Raw genomic sequence first — 15,573 nt, 5'->3', positions numbered from 1 at the left:
AAGTTCTTTAGCCTAAAAAGTTTTTTTTTCAAAGTAATCTTTTTAAAATTAAAGTCTCACCTTACAGATGAAAAAAAAAAAAAAGAAAGAAAGAAATTTGGCTGTTTAACCCCCTTTTGTGAGCAGAGTTTTTTTGCTTGTTGCCATATAATCAGTTTTCTTGACTTTGGAATTTGAAAGATAGCAGTTTGACTTCACGGACAGATCCGAGATAAATTGTACGCCTCAGCTTTCCTCGTAGCTCAGACAGTAAAGAATCTGCCTGCGATGCGGAAGACCTGGATTCGATTCCTGGGTCAGGAAGATCCCCTGGAGAAGGGAATGGCAACCCACTCCAGTATTCTTGCCTGGAAAATCCCTTGAACAGAGGAGCCTGGTGGGCTATAGTCCATGGGGTTGTAAAGAGTCAGACACGACTGAGCAGCTAAGCCTTCCGCTATTTGTGTGGTGCCTTCTGAAGCTGGGGGCTTCCTGGGTGGCTCAGACAGTAAGGAAACCGCCTGCCAATGCAGGAGACCCCAGTCAGGAAGATCCCATGGAGAAGGGAATGGCTCCCCACTCCAGTATTATTGCCTGGACAATCCCGGCAAGGGTGGCAGGCTACAGTCCATGGGGTCTCAGAGAATCAGACACAACTGAGCGACTGATGCTTTACTTTTACTTTTTACTCTGAAACTGGGATGATGCTGAGAGGACACATCTAGCTGTGGAGGGAGGGCACTTGCCTTCACCAGGTGATGGTCCCCATACTTACTCCTTCAAAGACCGCAGAGACACAGCACCCAACCTCTCACTTCAGTGGCTGGGCTCCTACTCTGACACCTGCTTTTAGCCACCCGGGAAGGACAGACTTAGATAGACATAGGGATTGGGGCGTCCTGGTTCACTTGCACCACCATAGCGCTTAGTAACGGTGATGAATGATATGTAAGACCTGTGGCCAATATTCTGCTTTCTTTCTAGGTGACTCTACAGGCCCAATGGAAATCAGAGTATCTGTTCTGTAATTGAACTGCATAAAGCAGAGTTTTATTTTTTCCATTTTTGTATCATGACTGGTTTAAGTGATGTTGCCTGAAAGGATAAAAGATTCAAGTTTTAGTTTTCATTTTTATCATTGCAAATACATTTACATTCTCCTATTTTACAAATGCAAAGAGCAGGCAAGCCACTTTCAATAATTTATTTTAAAATCAATGCTAATGAGGTTATGTCTCGTCAGTGGCCGAGTTTTACAATAAAGTCTGATTTATTTAGAAAAGATCTTTGGTGTAGCTTCCCATCTAATGGTGGTGGGAAGGGGGTGGAGTAGCAGGCACAGTGACCCTCCAACTTCGGATCCAATTTGTAATTCACAGTGGAGATCTGACCCAATTTACATTGATTAGAATTGGGAGGAAGAGACATCTGCGCACAGACAGCAGAGGTAGAATAAACCCTCTCTGCAAAAGTGCCTAAGCACAGCAAATTACTGGTCTTTGTGATTAAGTTGTCTGATATCAGCAAAAGAGCTGTGCTCTGTCCAGATTATTGGGTATCTCTAAAACGGAGGACATACCAACTCTTCTTTGAATGTTTTCAATCCTGCGAAATTGGTCCCACATCAAAAAGAAAAAACATCATAGCAGAGAAAGGAAGGAAATGCAGGTAATAACAAGAAGACAATGTGCAAAGAATGATGTTAAATGTGATTTATTTCAGTGTGTTCTATTTCTGATATTTGATCTCACTCCTTCATTATCTCACATCCTTATTCCTCATGGAGAGGTGGGGGAGCCCTACAGGCAGTGAGTTGGAAATTCTCTGCTGCAGGGTCATACACAGAGATTAGGAGAGTTGAGTCCTTCTCCTGTGCGACCTTGTAGGGCAGGCTTATATCATATATATATGTTATATACCTATTTAAATGTTAGTTACGTGATTTATTTCCCAAAGTATCAATCCCAATAACAATATTAATTTAAATTTTTGCAGGGGAACTATTTCATTTTATATGTGAAATTAATTGTAATTCTTTAATGTCCTGTAGTGTGTTACATACTCTTACGCTAGTTATGAGCTTAGAGTTTACTTCTCCTAGTCTGACATACCATAACTCATGTTGTCCTATAAACCTTATATTTAAAGGGGAGGTTGTCCTGGGCCATCACCTCAAAAGTTCCATTTAAAGGTATAACTGTGGGGATCAAGACAGGTAAGTGCCTTCAGATTCAAAGAGAAAGGAAAGTACATGTGGCCAGAAGAAACTGAGTATTCAACCCTCAAAATGTTGCTTTTTATGCCCCATTCATTCTCTGAGTGTGTGTGTGTGTGCTTCTGTGTGTGTGTGTGTGTTGGGTGGTAGTGATAAAAAGGAGAATAGCATGTATATTTCTGTGCATTTTGCCCCACATATAGAACAGCTTAATGTGATTCTGATACCCATACTTTCTTGATAAGGACCCAGTTCTCATGCTATCAGGTAGTACAAAGTCTGGGATGAAACAGGTTAATGAAGGTAAGAAATCATGTTGTGACTTTGACTCTGTAAACACTTGGATGGAGTGAGACAATGGCATTGACTTAGAAGTCACTGTGTACCCGCCATTCATTCCAATTGCCCTCAGGAGTTCACACTCATGAAAGAGGCAGGCTGAATAACAACGGTAAAAAGCTAAGTACAAGCTCCAAGTACCAAGAACATAGAACTGTGTATATGACCACCTTCTGTAACAATTGAACAAAGTTTGATATATTAAGGATTAATTAATCACAGAGGGTTTAAACATGTGCTTCGCTTCACGCATACAAACTCTGAATACTTACATGGAGATAACAGAATTCTCAAAGGGAAGGAGAAATCGGGTCTGAGAAAGAGGATTAGGATCCTAATAATAGGCACCTAAATAATTCAGTGGATTGGAAGCTTCACAAGGGCAGGAAGCTGACCAGTCTTGTCCATCACCACATCTCCAGCTCCTAGTGCAATGTCTTGCATATAGTAAGCACTTAAGAATGTTTGTGAATGAATGAATGGAGAGGGAAAGAAAAGAAGGCCAGTTGGAACATGAGAAATGATTTTTTAAAAAAGAACATGGAAAAAATAATAAAAAAATAAAAAAGAACATGGAGGCATATACCCTGAGGGAACAAAAATTGAAACAGGCAGACATATGTATCCCATTGTTCATTACAGCACTATTTACAATATCTAGAGCATGGAAGCAACCTAGATGTCCATCAACAGATGAACGGATAAAGAAGTTGTGGTACATATATGCAATGGAATATTACTCAACCATAAAAAGAAATGCCTTTGAGTCAGTTCTAATGAGGTGGATGAATCTAGAACCTAATATATAGAGTGAAGTATTCTACGCATATATATGGAATCTAGAAGAATGGTACTGAAGAATTTATTTACAGGGCAACAATGGAGAAACAGACATAGAGAATAGAGTTATGGACATGAGGAGAGGGGAGTAGAGGGTGGAAAGAGTAACATGGAAACTTATATTATCATATGGAAAGTGGATAGCCAACGGGAATTTGCTGTGTGGCTCAGGAAACTCCAACGGGGCTCTATACCAACCTAGGGGGTGGGATGGGGAGGCAGATGGGAGGGAGGTTCAAAAGGGAGGGGCTATGTGTATACCTATGGCAGATTCATGTTGAGGTTTGACAGAAAACAACAATTATCCTTAAATAAAAAATAAATAAACTTAAAAAAGAACACGGTAATTATTGCCTTAAAGAAGAGAGTGTGTTGAGCTCAGAGAAAGAAGACCCGTCAGTGCAAATAACAGACTATTGACCACTGATTGCTAATGCGGATCATGTTTATCCCCACAGATGAAGAGCATGATCTAGAAGAGGATGAGAGTGGTACCCAACAAAAAGGAGGTATGAGAGCCTCAAAAATGTCCAGGTGCAGGGGAGGATATTCGGGCTTCCCACCAGAGAAAGCACCGTTCTCTGATTACAAACACTAAGAGGGTACTGGTGTGTTGACCTCAACAGCCCCGAATAAGATGACTGGACAGGGAAATAGCTTAACCTTAAAAGTAACCACCCATTCACGTTAATTAATGTTCCCAGAACAGCTAAGATTTATCCTAAAGAGGGTGAGAAGCTGAACCAGATATTTATTTTTCCCTATCAGTATTTCTTAAATCAGTACAGTGAAAATAGAATTGCCTCATCTCTAAAAGATCAGAGGATTGAGAATGGAAAGAATGGAAATGTCTCCTGTCTGAGAGGCCCGGAGATTGCAAGTTCAGAGGGGAATGGAAATGTGTCAGATCTGAAAAGTGAGCGTGGGGGTGAAGGATAGAATTGCTTGGTGATGCTGACTTCTGATGGCCTGGTTTGATTCCAGGCACATTTGGAAATGAATATGTAACAGGTTTGTTGAATACAAAATTACATCTTATTCATCCCAGACTGTTAACCATGCTTCAGTCTGTTAGTCAGCCCATCCTTTCTAAGGTCAGATGCCCCTCTAAAGCCCCCTTAAGTCGACCAAGGTCCTAGTCTATCGTTGTCTATAAAGGAATACATGATGTACAGGCCACCTCAAGGACATTTATGCCATCAGCAGAGCCTGGAAGTGACTGATTTAGATACTGGCTGACTTTTTCTTTGTGATTCTATGGAAGTCTTAAGCCTTGAGATTCTTTCCCTCTTTCCATCCTTTTCCCCTTCTGTTTCTCTAGCCTCTCCACCTTTTCCCATTCTCCTCCTTCTCCCTTTCCTCGTGCCTTTTCTTCTCTTCCTAATCCATTCAGCAAAGCCCATTTCCTGGGTGAATTCTCCATGGGAAGTAAATATGTAACAGGTTTAGTGAAGGACCCAACTTCTCCAAATGAGAGAAAAGACAGCAAAGAGGCAGCATTAGAAGTCACGAGCCAAAGCCAAAGAGAAGTGAAGCAAGTATGACAGGAATGTTAGTGTAGTTTCAAGTAAGGACCTCATGACTGTTAGCGCTTGTGATTAAGTCCTCTGTGAATTTTTTTTTTTTTTTTTTTACTGTTCTACTTGCTGTACAGAATTCCAACAACAACAACAAAAGTCTGTTTCTTTACCAACCCATATCCCACATATGTCTTTTCTCAACCAACTTCCCTCACTGGTGCAGGAAAGAAGCACTTTGTGTGGACAGCATGGGTGGAGTAACTAGAAGCTTCTTACTTTACATTAAACTTCCTTCAGGAAGCAGCAGCCTTCTGGCAAAAGCCTAAAATTCAGTTTCAGACTTCTCCCCCGTCTTATTTCTTCCCTCCACTCCTCTTTCTAAGGTTCAGTCTGAAGAGTGAGGAGAGATTTGTCTCTTAATTGTTCCAACAGCTATAATTCACATACTTCTTTTTTTTTTTTTTCACATACTTCTTAAAAAAAAAAAAACTTTGTTTCTCAAGCTTTCTGCCTCCAAAATAGGTGTTGTTAAAGAGCAGTGAGCTCTAAATACATTTCTATGGTTTATACTTCCCACCAGTTATAATGATTGGTGACTTAGGGATTAAAAAGCAAAGGAGGACTTTTCCCTCTCTCTGAAGAATCTGAGGCAAGAATTTTTATTATTATTGTATTTACTTTTTTATTTATTGAATTTATATGATGCCTTTCCTACAAAGGAGCTATAGAAATGGCAAGAAATATGTAACATCCAGGTGTCATCACTTAGCTTTAAAACAATAAAATATAGAGGTTTGAGGGAAGGGTAGACATATAAAAGGCAAGAGCTCCAGGACAGTGTAAATTCTTCTATAATAGGCAAGCTACACAAGTTTGGTTCACTTGGGCAAGTCAGGTGTCACATGCCCTTTGAGGGGGAAAAGTATTTTCTCCTAAATGATACCATGGCTACCAGGATTACCTTTAAAATCCACATGCTTTTCTTCACTATTTCAGGGATCCTGTCCCTGGAATGCTGTGCTTTTTCCCTGATGGAATTGCTAACATTTTTAAAGCCTAACTAGGATCTTATCAGAAGAGAGAGAAAAAAAGAATTCAGTTTATCCTGGTTGGGTGTTAATGACCCTGTAAGATGTAATTTCTTTTATTTTATTCTGTTACCTAGAAAATCTATCACAGCCTTGTAGTATTGATTGTTCAATCTATAAAGAGCTCGGTTTACAGCTTGACTGTTAGTAACAGGGTTATTCTAATGAGTGACTCTTCAACACCTCAGATTTTCACTAAATTCTAACCCATCAGCCTAACGGTCTAACACTAAGTGTCTTTGGTGATGATAGCTTATCTCCATTCTCTATCATGAGAAGGCATGTCCAGGTAGCCAAAAGTAAAACTCAATCTCTGCTGTTTGTATGAGAACAACTGGCCATTTGCTTGGCTATGCCATGTCAGATCAAAAGCAGGGCTGGAGGCATGAATCATCCTTAGAAATGTCAAACCTCTGACCAAAGAAGATCTTGAAACAGGTTGTTTTTGCTCTGAAGTTATGGGCAAACTCAGCCAAGGAGGAGACCATGTTCAGTCATTTCTGCAGAAAAATGATTGCTGATGAGCTTTCCATTTCTGAGGCATTTTTTCCACTTTAGTGGCTGCCAATGGCATAAATTATTACATAAAAGAAACAGAGGGAATCCACAGAGGTATTTTCAGCTCTTACTAATACTTTTTGAGACCTGGTTTCCAAGACCAAACATGAGTGGATCATCACCCAGCTATAATTTTGGCCCAATAAAAGGAACACACAAGATGAAAATTAGAATCTGTGAATGTGCCCCACTTCAAGATCATGCTTATAACATTAGGAACCATAATAATTTCAGAACTGAAAGTCTTAGTCACTCAGTTGTGTCTGACTCTTTGTGACCCTGTGGACTGTAGCCCTCCAAGCTCTGTCAATGGAATTATCCAGGCAAGAATACTAGAGTGGGTTGCCATTCCATTCCCCAGGGCATCTTCCTGAACCAGGAATCAAACCTGGTCTCCTGCACTGCAGGCAGATTTTTTACCATCTGAGCCACCAGGGAAGGCCAATAATTTCAAAACTCAAAGACTAAAAAGCTATGAAAACAAGCAAATGGTATTGTTTAGTGGCTTTTCCTGTTCTGGTATCATAGTCAGTAGAGCTTGGCAAATTTTTCTATGTCTCTTTCTTTCTGAAATAGCTAATAAGTTATGAGACTGAGTCTGCTTAATGGACTGTATGTACACAGTGGCCTTTATGGCCTGGTCTAGAGAACATTTCAAGTCCCTTCCAATGGGCCACTGCTTTGGCCTTCTTTATCCATTTCTCATGCAAGAACTGGCTTTATCTGTCTTCTCCTTTTGTCTCTTTTCCATAATCTGTTAAGTAATTATACCCAGGGCCACATTGGCACAGTCCTTTTGCTTATCAAGAAAATGTAAACAACATGCTGGCTTGCCTTTAGCCTCTTTTCCTTGGTCACAGCTTGAATTCTGGAGCTACCCAATATCTCTCAAACAGAAACCCAATGTGACGTGTGAACTCTGGAAAGAGCATGGTCAAGCTCTGTTGTCCCTAAGGAGGGGGATAGGCAGAACCGTGTCCGCTCCTTTCACCTTAGAACTCTCCACATCATGGTGGCTCATTTTCAAATAACGACTCTGTCAATAGTAGCACCAACTTGGCCTCCGTTACTAGAGAAATGACATTATCACTGGTTGTAAAGACTTGGTGTGGAATGACAAATGCTTTGCAATAAATACCTAGAAAAGAGAGGAAAACAACATATTTTTAACTTGCTCTGCTTCTATTCCTCCTAGGACATTTTGTCTGCTTGGGGGCATAGCTTCTCTTACGTGGGATAAAAAAAAATAAGATGCTGCCCCTTTTTTTTCCCTCTAGTAAAAGTCCTCCTCAGCTCTGCTAGCAATTTAAATGCTGTGATCATACCCATTAGCTTCTCTATCATTGTAATTGTTGTTAATTGTTATAACTGTTTTAGTTATTAGTGGTGTCATTATTGCTCTAGGTCCTCTGTCTGTTTTATGCTGAATATATTAGTGCTTTGCTTTTGAATTACCAGGCTTTATTTAGTGCAGAGTTACGTTTTTTGGAGAGACATTGAGAAATGCTGGCATTAAGCTTTATTCTTTTGTTTTTCATTCCAAATGGACAGACTGGAAAAAAATAATTAGATGGAATAATGTCCTCAAAATGAGAATGAGGATGTTATGAATTAATTAAATGGTCAGAATGCTGCACCATTTCTGATCTCAGACTGCTGCCAAAGGAATCTAAACCTAAAGGAGCCTCAGACCCTTCCAGAGAGTCAATCCTCCCTCTCAGGCTCCCAATTCCTTACTGGTCTAAAGACATCCGAGTCTCCTCACGCATCCTCTGTTCATAGGAGTGCTGGACAAGCCTAGGGAGAAGCTGGCCTGGCCCAGCAGACTCCTAGCCTTCAAGCTCTTCCTGGGACCAAGCTTCAGGAATAAAGCCCTCCATGGTCTTACCTCTTCCCCTCTTCGAGGTTTGATCAGGTTTTTGTTTTTCAACTTAAAGCTTCAGGGAAGGCTTCCCTGATCCCTCAGACTATGTTAGATTCCCTGTTATACACAGACCCTCAGCTTCTCGTTTGCAGATACATCACAATCATAAATAAATAAATGGTTGTGTGACTTTGTTTCATGGTGCCGCCCCTGCTGGATGGCAGCCCTAAGGGCAGGGACCGTGTGTATGGCCCATGCAGAATTCCCAGCATCTTGCATGTTTGCTGAAGGCTGAAGAGTGAATGTAGTGAAGTTGTGTGCATATATACACATAAATGCCAGTCACCTGTTTTAAACTGGGAGTCTGCAATAGAGTCTAATCTTGTCCAGCTAAGGCATTCCTCCACCCTGATTTCATTAATACCAGGATACCTCTGTTTAGACTGCCAGTCCAACCTCCTCCCCATTTTTATCCTTCATTCTGCTTATTTTCCAAAGCAGCATTGTTATGGTTCTGATGATTCCAGTTCTTGAACTAGGCTAAGCGATCTCCTGGATTCCTGAGTTCTATCTTCTTTGGGCCTTTAGCTTATGAAGAACTGAAAGTGTCTTCCACCTTTAGTTTTTCTTGGAAGGTTTTTGTTTTTCTCCTAGCTTTTTGCATTCCCTACAATCTGCTGAGCTTTTAGAATAGCTCTTTTTCCTGGTGTTCTCCACAGGTGTCTTATATACCCAAAATCAAATCACTTTCTACATAGAGACTCAAAAGGTACCCATCATATCAAGGAGCTAGTCCACATCCAGGCACGTGGGGGGCATACACCACAGTGACCATCTGCTAGGCCAGAAAAGGCCAAGATAACTTTATAAGTCTTACAATTTGAAAACGTCAAGTGATGTTTTTTAAAAGTCTATTTTTTATAAAATGATCTTCTTTACCGTATATAAATCCTTGAAACATATTGATGTCAATGTACTTTTCATTCCTAAACTTAGCCCAAATCTTGGTATGAATAATCTACTCCATTACAACTGAAAATGCATTATATCCTCTGGGAAAACTACTTTCACTTTTCAGGAACTGATATTTTTCTGTTGTTTCATACCCTGATATCCCTACCAAAATATGCCTTGTCTTTTCAGTAATTAGCATTTTTTCCCAATGGGTTTTTTTCCCAAACATGTTCTTAACTCTGTGGCAGAGTGTTTCCAGTGCAGTCATCTTATTTGCTGCCCTCTGTTGTCTACTGAATATATAAACACTTTCTGTGAAAACAAAATATCGTTGAGTTTCTATATGGTTAACATTTTCACTTCTATTTGCAATATCTGAATCTTAACTAAATAGCTCTGTCTCTCCTCTGTTTTGTACACTTTAAGGTTCCTACTAAAGTTCTTTCCCAGAGACATATAAGGATCTTGTTCTTCTGTACCTTTATCCTTTGAATTGCTCGTAAGTTAGGAACAAGGAGAAAAAAAGCAAATATAGGCAGAGCTTCTGTCCCCACACTGCCCACTTCTCTCCACCTATCCCATCCTTAGCAACTAGCACCATCACTCTCACTGGAGGGTCAAGACAAATGAAGGGAAAGGTGGAAACTGGCAAAATAAGGTGCCCCCCAAATCACTTGAGGTTTGATTAGAACCAGGGCTCCCGACTCCTGTCATCAGGAATGTCACCTTTTGTGGGTGTTCTGCATACAGTTCTCATACACAGGGTCCCTAGAAATGGCGAGCACTGCCACATTAGCCCTGGTCCAGGAGGCATTAGCACTCCTGCCATTCACATCCCCAGATCCTCTCCCACTTTGTACTCTAGTGTTTAACCTTTCCGGGTAGAAGAAGATCAATACAGATTCTTCATTGTTAAGAATCAATGCCTGTCCTGTAGCATCACTGCCATCTAGTCTTGCTGAGGAGCCAGTAAATCTCTCCAGCTGTTTCTGAAGCTTGTTGTCGTCTTCAGCTGCTTTCATTTTTAATGCAGATCACTTTGGTTTCTGTTCCCCAGGGGGCTTACTGATAAATCTTGGAAGACATGTTCAGGGTCTACAAATGAGATGCTGGAAAAGGGCCAGCCCACCCAGAATTTAGTTGTAATGGATGAGACACCCCCTTGGTTCCACTTAAGGACTGGGCTATTCTTTTCCACATTTATTGGTAATTACCTCATATAGTAAGTACCTGGGTGGGAAGTGCAGGATGAAGTTCCTGTGTAACAGACGAGGCCAACCTGTGAGGCCGCAGTGCTGATCTGTGCTGGCTGACTCAGCCTTTCTTGTAAACAGGCAGAAGTTGGAGACATCTCATTCCTTCAATGCATAATAAAAAGAAGCACTGGATAGTTTAGATACCCTGTATGAAGAAAGTCTGACAGAAAATCTCTTTGTGCTACTTACTTATAAACCAAGTGAAAAATTACCTGCCTGGTTTTCTTTTATTAATAAATGAATATATTTATCATATTATTGAATAGCATCTGACTAAGGAAGATCTGTAAACATTTAATGTTAGTTAATAACCTCCTTCTCCCACAGTCATTTGGTCTTGCTGAGTGTTTGGCTGTATCTCATCCCAAACCCCTTGAATCTTAGGTTTCCTAGGGCCAATATCAGAACCTTGTTTCCATTTGCAGCAAAAATGTGGGCTCCGTAGAAAAAGACAGGGTCCTTTTAACTTTGATTTCTCCTCTCTTTGATCAGTGGACTATGCCAGTTATTACCAGGGCCTATGGGATTGCCATGGTGACCAGTCAGATGAACTGTCCTTCCAACGAGGTGACCTCATCCGAATTCTGAGCAAGGTAAGGGTTAGAGTGTGGGGCTCGGATCAAAAGTTGATTTTCTCACTCCTGATGATGTAGTCACTCATCCAGAATTATCCCATGTCATATATTTTTCATGTGTGTATTACATGGCCCCCTCACACACAGAGTAAATCTCCATTGTTTTAAAATTGTCAACGTTTATTTGAAAATTCAGATTCAAGAACTAATTTCCAAATTTAAAAAATACAATAAAGTAGACACAATACCAAAACCATGCCAATCAAAATTTGATCTTTTTAAAAGGGTCTATGTGATGCTTAAAACATCATTACCATATACATAATTTACTACAATAAAGTACTTTTGAAAATATTCTAGCTAGGTCAGCTGCCTTATTTCATTTATAGATAAACAAAACTGTAATATAATTACGTATGCAGGGGGAAGTCAGAGCTAGTTAGGTCAATTGATTTGAGTAAGTGCTGTAAGGCCAAGATAGTGAATCCAACCCACAAGGGCTAACTTTATTCTCTTCCTCAGTCACAAAGTTAGCCCCAGCCACAGGTAACTACCTCACAAATGGTGTTGTTGAATACCAAAGAATGGGCCAAAAAAATAAGATAGATTGTTTCAGATCCATCACCAGTGTGAAGAAGATTTAGAACTCATGGGTTACTCTTTGAGGGATCAGTAGTATCATCTTTGTAAAGAAAGACTGCTGATATTCCGTACAGGTGGACTAAGGAAATAAATTTCTGTCCCTGAAAAAAAAAACTTGTTAAAAAGCTCTCCCTCTACGAGACAATCAATATCAACAAATACATCTTTGAAAGGGGCACAATTTGCTCTTTAATTGTTGAGTATGTGAACTCCATGGGCTTCGAGGGTGGTGCTAGTGGTAAAGAACCTGCCTGCCAATGCAGGAGATGTAAGAGACACTGGTTCGATCCCTGGATTGGGAAGATCCCCTAGAGGAGGGCATGGCAACCCACTCCAGTATTCTTGCCTAGAGAATCCCAAGGACAGAGGAGTTTGGCAGGCTACACAGTCCATAGGGTCGCAGAGAGTCAGACACGACGGAAGCAACTTAGCACACATACTCAGGTGAACTCCATAAAGAAAAATTGAAAACCCATTGTGTTAATAACCCATCATTTGCCATTCATCTTTATTCTGTGAATGTCATTACCTTGGCCAGATGTTTGTCTCAATCTGAAATATACCAGAGCTTGTTAGAAAAAAGACCAGGACTGATCAAAGATAGCTTTCAGCAGTTACAAGTCCTCTTTGAACTAGGACCAAATTCAGATCCAGCCTTTTTTGTAACAGCGGGAGGCCCGCAATCCCTGCTGAGTGAGATCACAATCTTTTAGTGATCTCTTCCAGACTCCGAGTTCAGCACCCACCTTAGTGCCATTCCGGTGCAGCTCCAATACACCAAGAATAAATTGAAAGCAAAGAAGGGAGTGGACATTGGCCTGATTGGTATTTCAAATGCCCGAAAGCAAGGTTTGCCGTGTAATAGAATTTGTGTACATTACCACGCTGGCATTACAGGGGTAATCGAGTTATCCACTCAGGTGTGACCAGGCCTCTGTTTGCCCAGAGCCTGCAGGTGAACAAATTAACTGTTTACATTGTCTGAGGTGCCTGCAGCAGGAGGGGGGGGACAGAGCCAGACTGTCTGCTGGCCTTCTCTCTCAGCCATGATTATTTTGTTTGTTTTGCATGTCTTTTGCCTTTGTTAATGGCTTCTCACTGGGGGTCCCTTTCCTCCATTTAGAAGGGGCTGTGCGGTGACTTGCCCTGCGGTACAGAGCTGTCTGTGGTTGCCAGGGCTGTTGTAATTTTGAGATACCGAAGAACATGGGGACCTTCCCAAATCTGGATTTTTTTAAACCAATCCCTCTTCCCCTCCTCCGTTACTAAAAGCTAATATATCAGAGTTTAATTCAGGGGCAGTGCCTTGCTGCCTCGGTTCTATCGGTCTTCTTTCTGTCTTTTGTAAGGTCCTGAATCTGTTGTCTTCTCTTACCTTGATAGTAGCACATTTCTTACCCTAAAAGCTACATCGGTTGCCTCCCTTCTTCACATTGCTAACCTCTGCATGTCAGGGAAAGAAATGAGAAGCTAGAAGCTTAACTGAAGTTTCCCTCATAAAATTTCATTCCAGTTAACGTTGGCTTGGGGAGCATTTCAGATTGGATTTACCTTTATTATATTATTTAACTCAATAAGAGTCCTTGGACAGGAAGCAACCTTAAAAGGCCACCCAATCCATTCCCTTGCCAATTCAGGCAGATAGAAAAGGAGATTCCACTACCATTATCAGCTGTCTGTCTATTCAGATGTTCAGTTACTCCTAATCTCAGGAATTTTCTCTCATATGGATCCTAAATTTATTTCACTTTACCCTCAGCTGCACTTTTGGTAAAGATCCTGACTACCAATGCAGGTGATGTAAGAAACGCTGATTCGATCCCTGGGTTAGGAAGATCCCCTAGATCTAGAGGGCATCCCCTCCCCTAGAGGAGGGCATGGCAACCCACTCCAGCATTCTTGCCTGGAGAATCCCATGGACAGAGGAGCCAGTAGGCTACAGTTCAGAGGGTCTCAAAGAATTGGACATGACTGAAGTGACCTAGCATGCATGCACACAACCCCAGTTGCCTTCCTTTATTGGAGTCAGTTATACTCTGCAGCCTGCCTCTCACACCTGTAGGAACAGAACTGACTCAAATTGAGGTTAGTCCAGAAAAATTATATCTAGAAATCTGCATTTTACTTTTCTCTCTGACCAGTAGAACCTTTGTCAAGCAAGAAAAGCCTGCTTCTTAGGAACCTGTAGAAGTCTATTTCCCTGAGACAAGACAAGATGCAGCTCAACTTACCTGGAGCAGTTTCCTTGCCTGTAAAGTGAGGGAGTTGTGTTAGACCTCTGAGGTTCCTTCCACCTCAAACATTCCTGGTCTAAACAAACATGGTGAGGCTGACATTGCAAATCTGCTGAAGAAATTCCACACAAAGATGTATCTTAGCTTTCATTATTTTTTCAGATTGAACCAAAAAACTCCTACGTTCTTTTGTTTTGGACCCTCATAAATACATCTGGCTTTTCCCTCTCACTTTGTGTGATGAGAGAAATATTCTGAGAGGTAGGGAGTGGCAGGTAGAGAACAGGAAGTGGGGTGGAAATTGGGGAGTAATAACTATTCTTGGGCTCCTACTGCTTCCTTCTGCTTCTTTCTCTCTCTCTTTTTCCCTCCCCCCTTTGGTTTTTTTTTTTTTTTTTTTTGAAGTGTAGTTGATTCACAACGTCGTGTTAGTTTCTAGTGTACAGGGAAGTGATTCAGTTTTACACATATATATTCTTCAGATTCTTTTCCAGTATAGTTTATTGTAAGATATTGAACTTAGTTCTCTGTGCTGTACAGTAGGACTTTATTGTTTATCTCTTTTATATATAGTGGTATGTATCTGCTAATCCCAAACTTCTTATTTATCCTTCCCTCTCCCTTTCCTCGTTGCTAACCATAAGTTTGCTTTCTGTGTCTGAGTCTATTTCTGTTTCATATATATCATTTTTTCAGGTTCCACATACAAATGATATAATATTTGTCTTTATCTGATTTACTTCTCTGATGGTCTCTAGTCCATCCATGTTGCTGCAAATGGCATTATTTCATTCTTTTTTATGACTGATTAGTATCCCAGTGTGTGTTTGTGTGTGTGTATACATATATATACCACACTTGCTATTTTTTAATAGTTGCCCAAGTATGACCCAACCCTGAATCCTAGAATCCTCTAGCCAAGAGAGTCTGTTAGGGTCTAGGGTCTTTGGGCAGAAATGATCCCAAAAAGAGAGCTACTTACCCTTTAAAAAACTTTTTTTCAGAGAAGTTGATTGGTTGGGTATCCAAATGCCCATCGCCTGTCCTTAGAGAAGCAAGTTGTCAACAGGTGGTTTATTTATGTGACCCTGAACAAAGTCACTTAATCTTGCTAATCCTCAGTTTCCTCGTCTGTAAAACTTGGGATAATTTCTATTTAAAGGATGTTGTGATACTTACTTTAGAGAATTGTGTAAAGAAGTGCCTGGTATCTAGGATGATAACTGTGATTATATTCCCCTCTTTTCCATTAACAACAGAGTAAAACTTTTGAGGTCAATGTTGGGTCCACATTAGGAGTGCAATAAATTATTAGTGAATTGAGAGAGAAAAAAAGATATCCTGTCCTGCCCAGAACACTTCACAGAGATGTTTGAAAGCTCAAAAGGTCCTCACTTGGGAATAGAAAGTCATCCAGTGAAGAAACTTTACATGGAAATGCACTGTGCCTTTCCTGGTCTGAGAGAATTCATCACTGGCAAAATTGGTCAACAGCTCAAACTTCTTTGA

The 15,573-nt window shown here is 40.7% G+C and overlaps 1 protein-coding gene across 2 annotated transcripts in view; it reads left to right on the top strand.

Annotated features, from left to right (window-relative positions):
- Positions 1-15,573, top strand: part of SKAP1 (src kinase associated phosphoprotein 1) — a 291,789-nt gene that overhangs the window by 257,934 nt on the left and 18,282 nt on the right. For both annotated transcript variants that reach the window (XM_043470440.1, XM_043470435.1), the window contains exons 10-11: positions 3,832-3,882; positions 11,106-11,206. In XM_043470440.1, coding sequence (XP_043326375.1) covers positions 3,832-3,882; positions 11,106-11,206 — 152 coding nt within the window. The remainder of the gene's footprint in view (positions 1-3,831; positions 3,883-11,105; positions 11,207-15,573) is intronic.

Source organism: Cervus canadensis, chromosome 1, assembly GCF_019320065.1.
Source record: "Cervus canadensis isolate Bull #8, Minnesota chromosome 1, ASM1932006v1, whole genome shotgun sequence".
NCBI lineage: Eukaryota > Metazoa > Chordata > Mammalia > Artiodactyla > Cervidae > Cervus > Cervus canadensis.
Note: the sequence above shows the minus strand (reverse complement) of the source record. Positions and strands in the feature narration are given on the sequence as shown.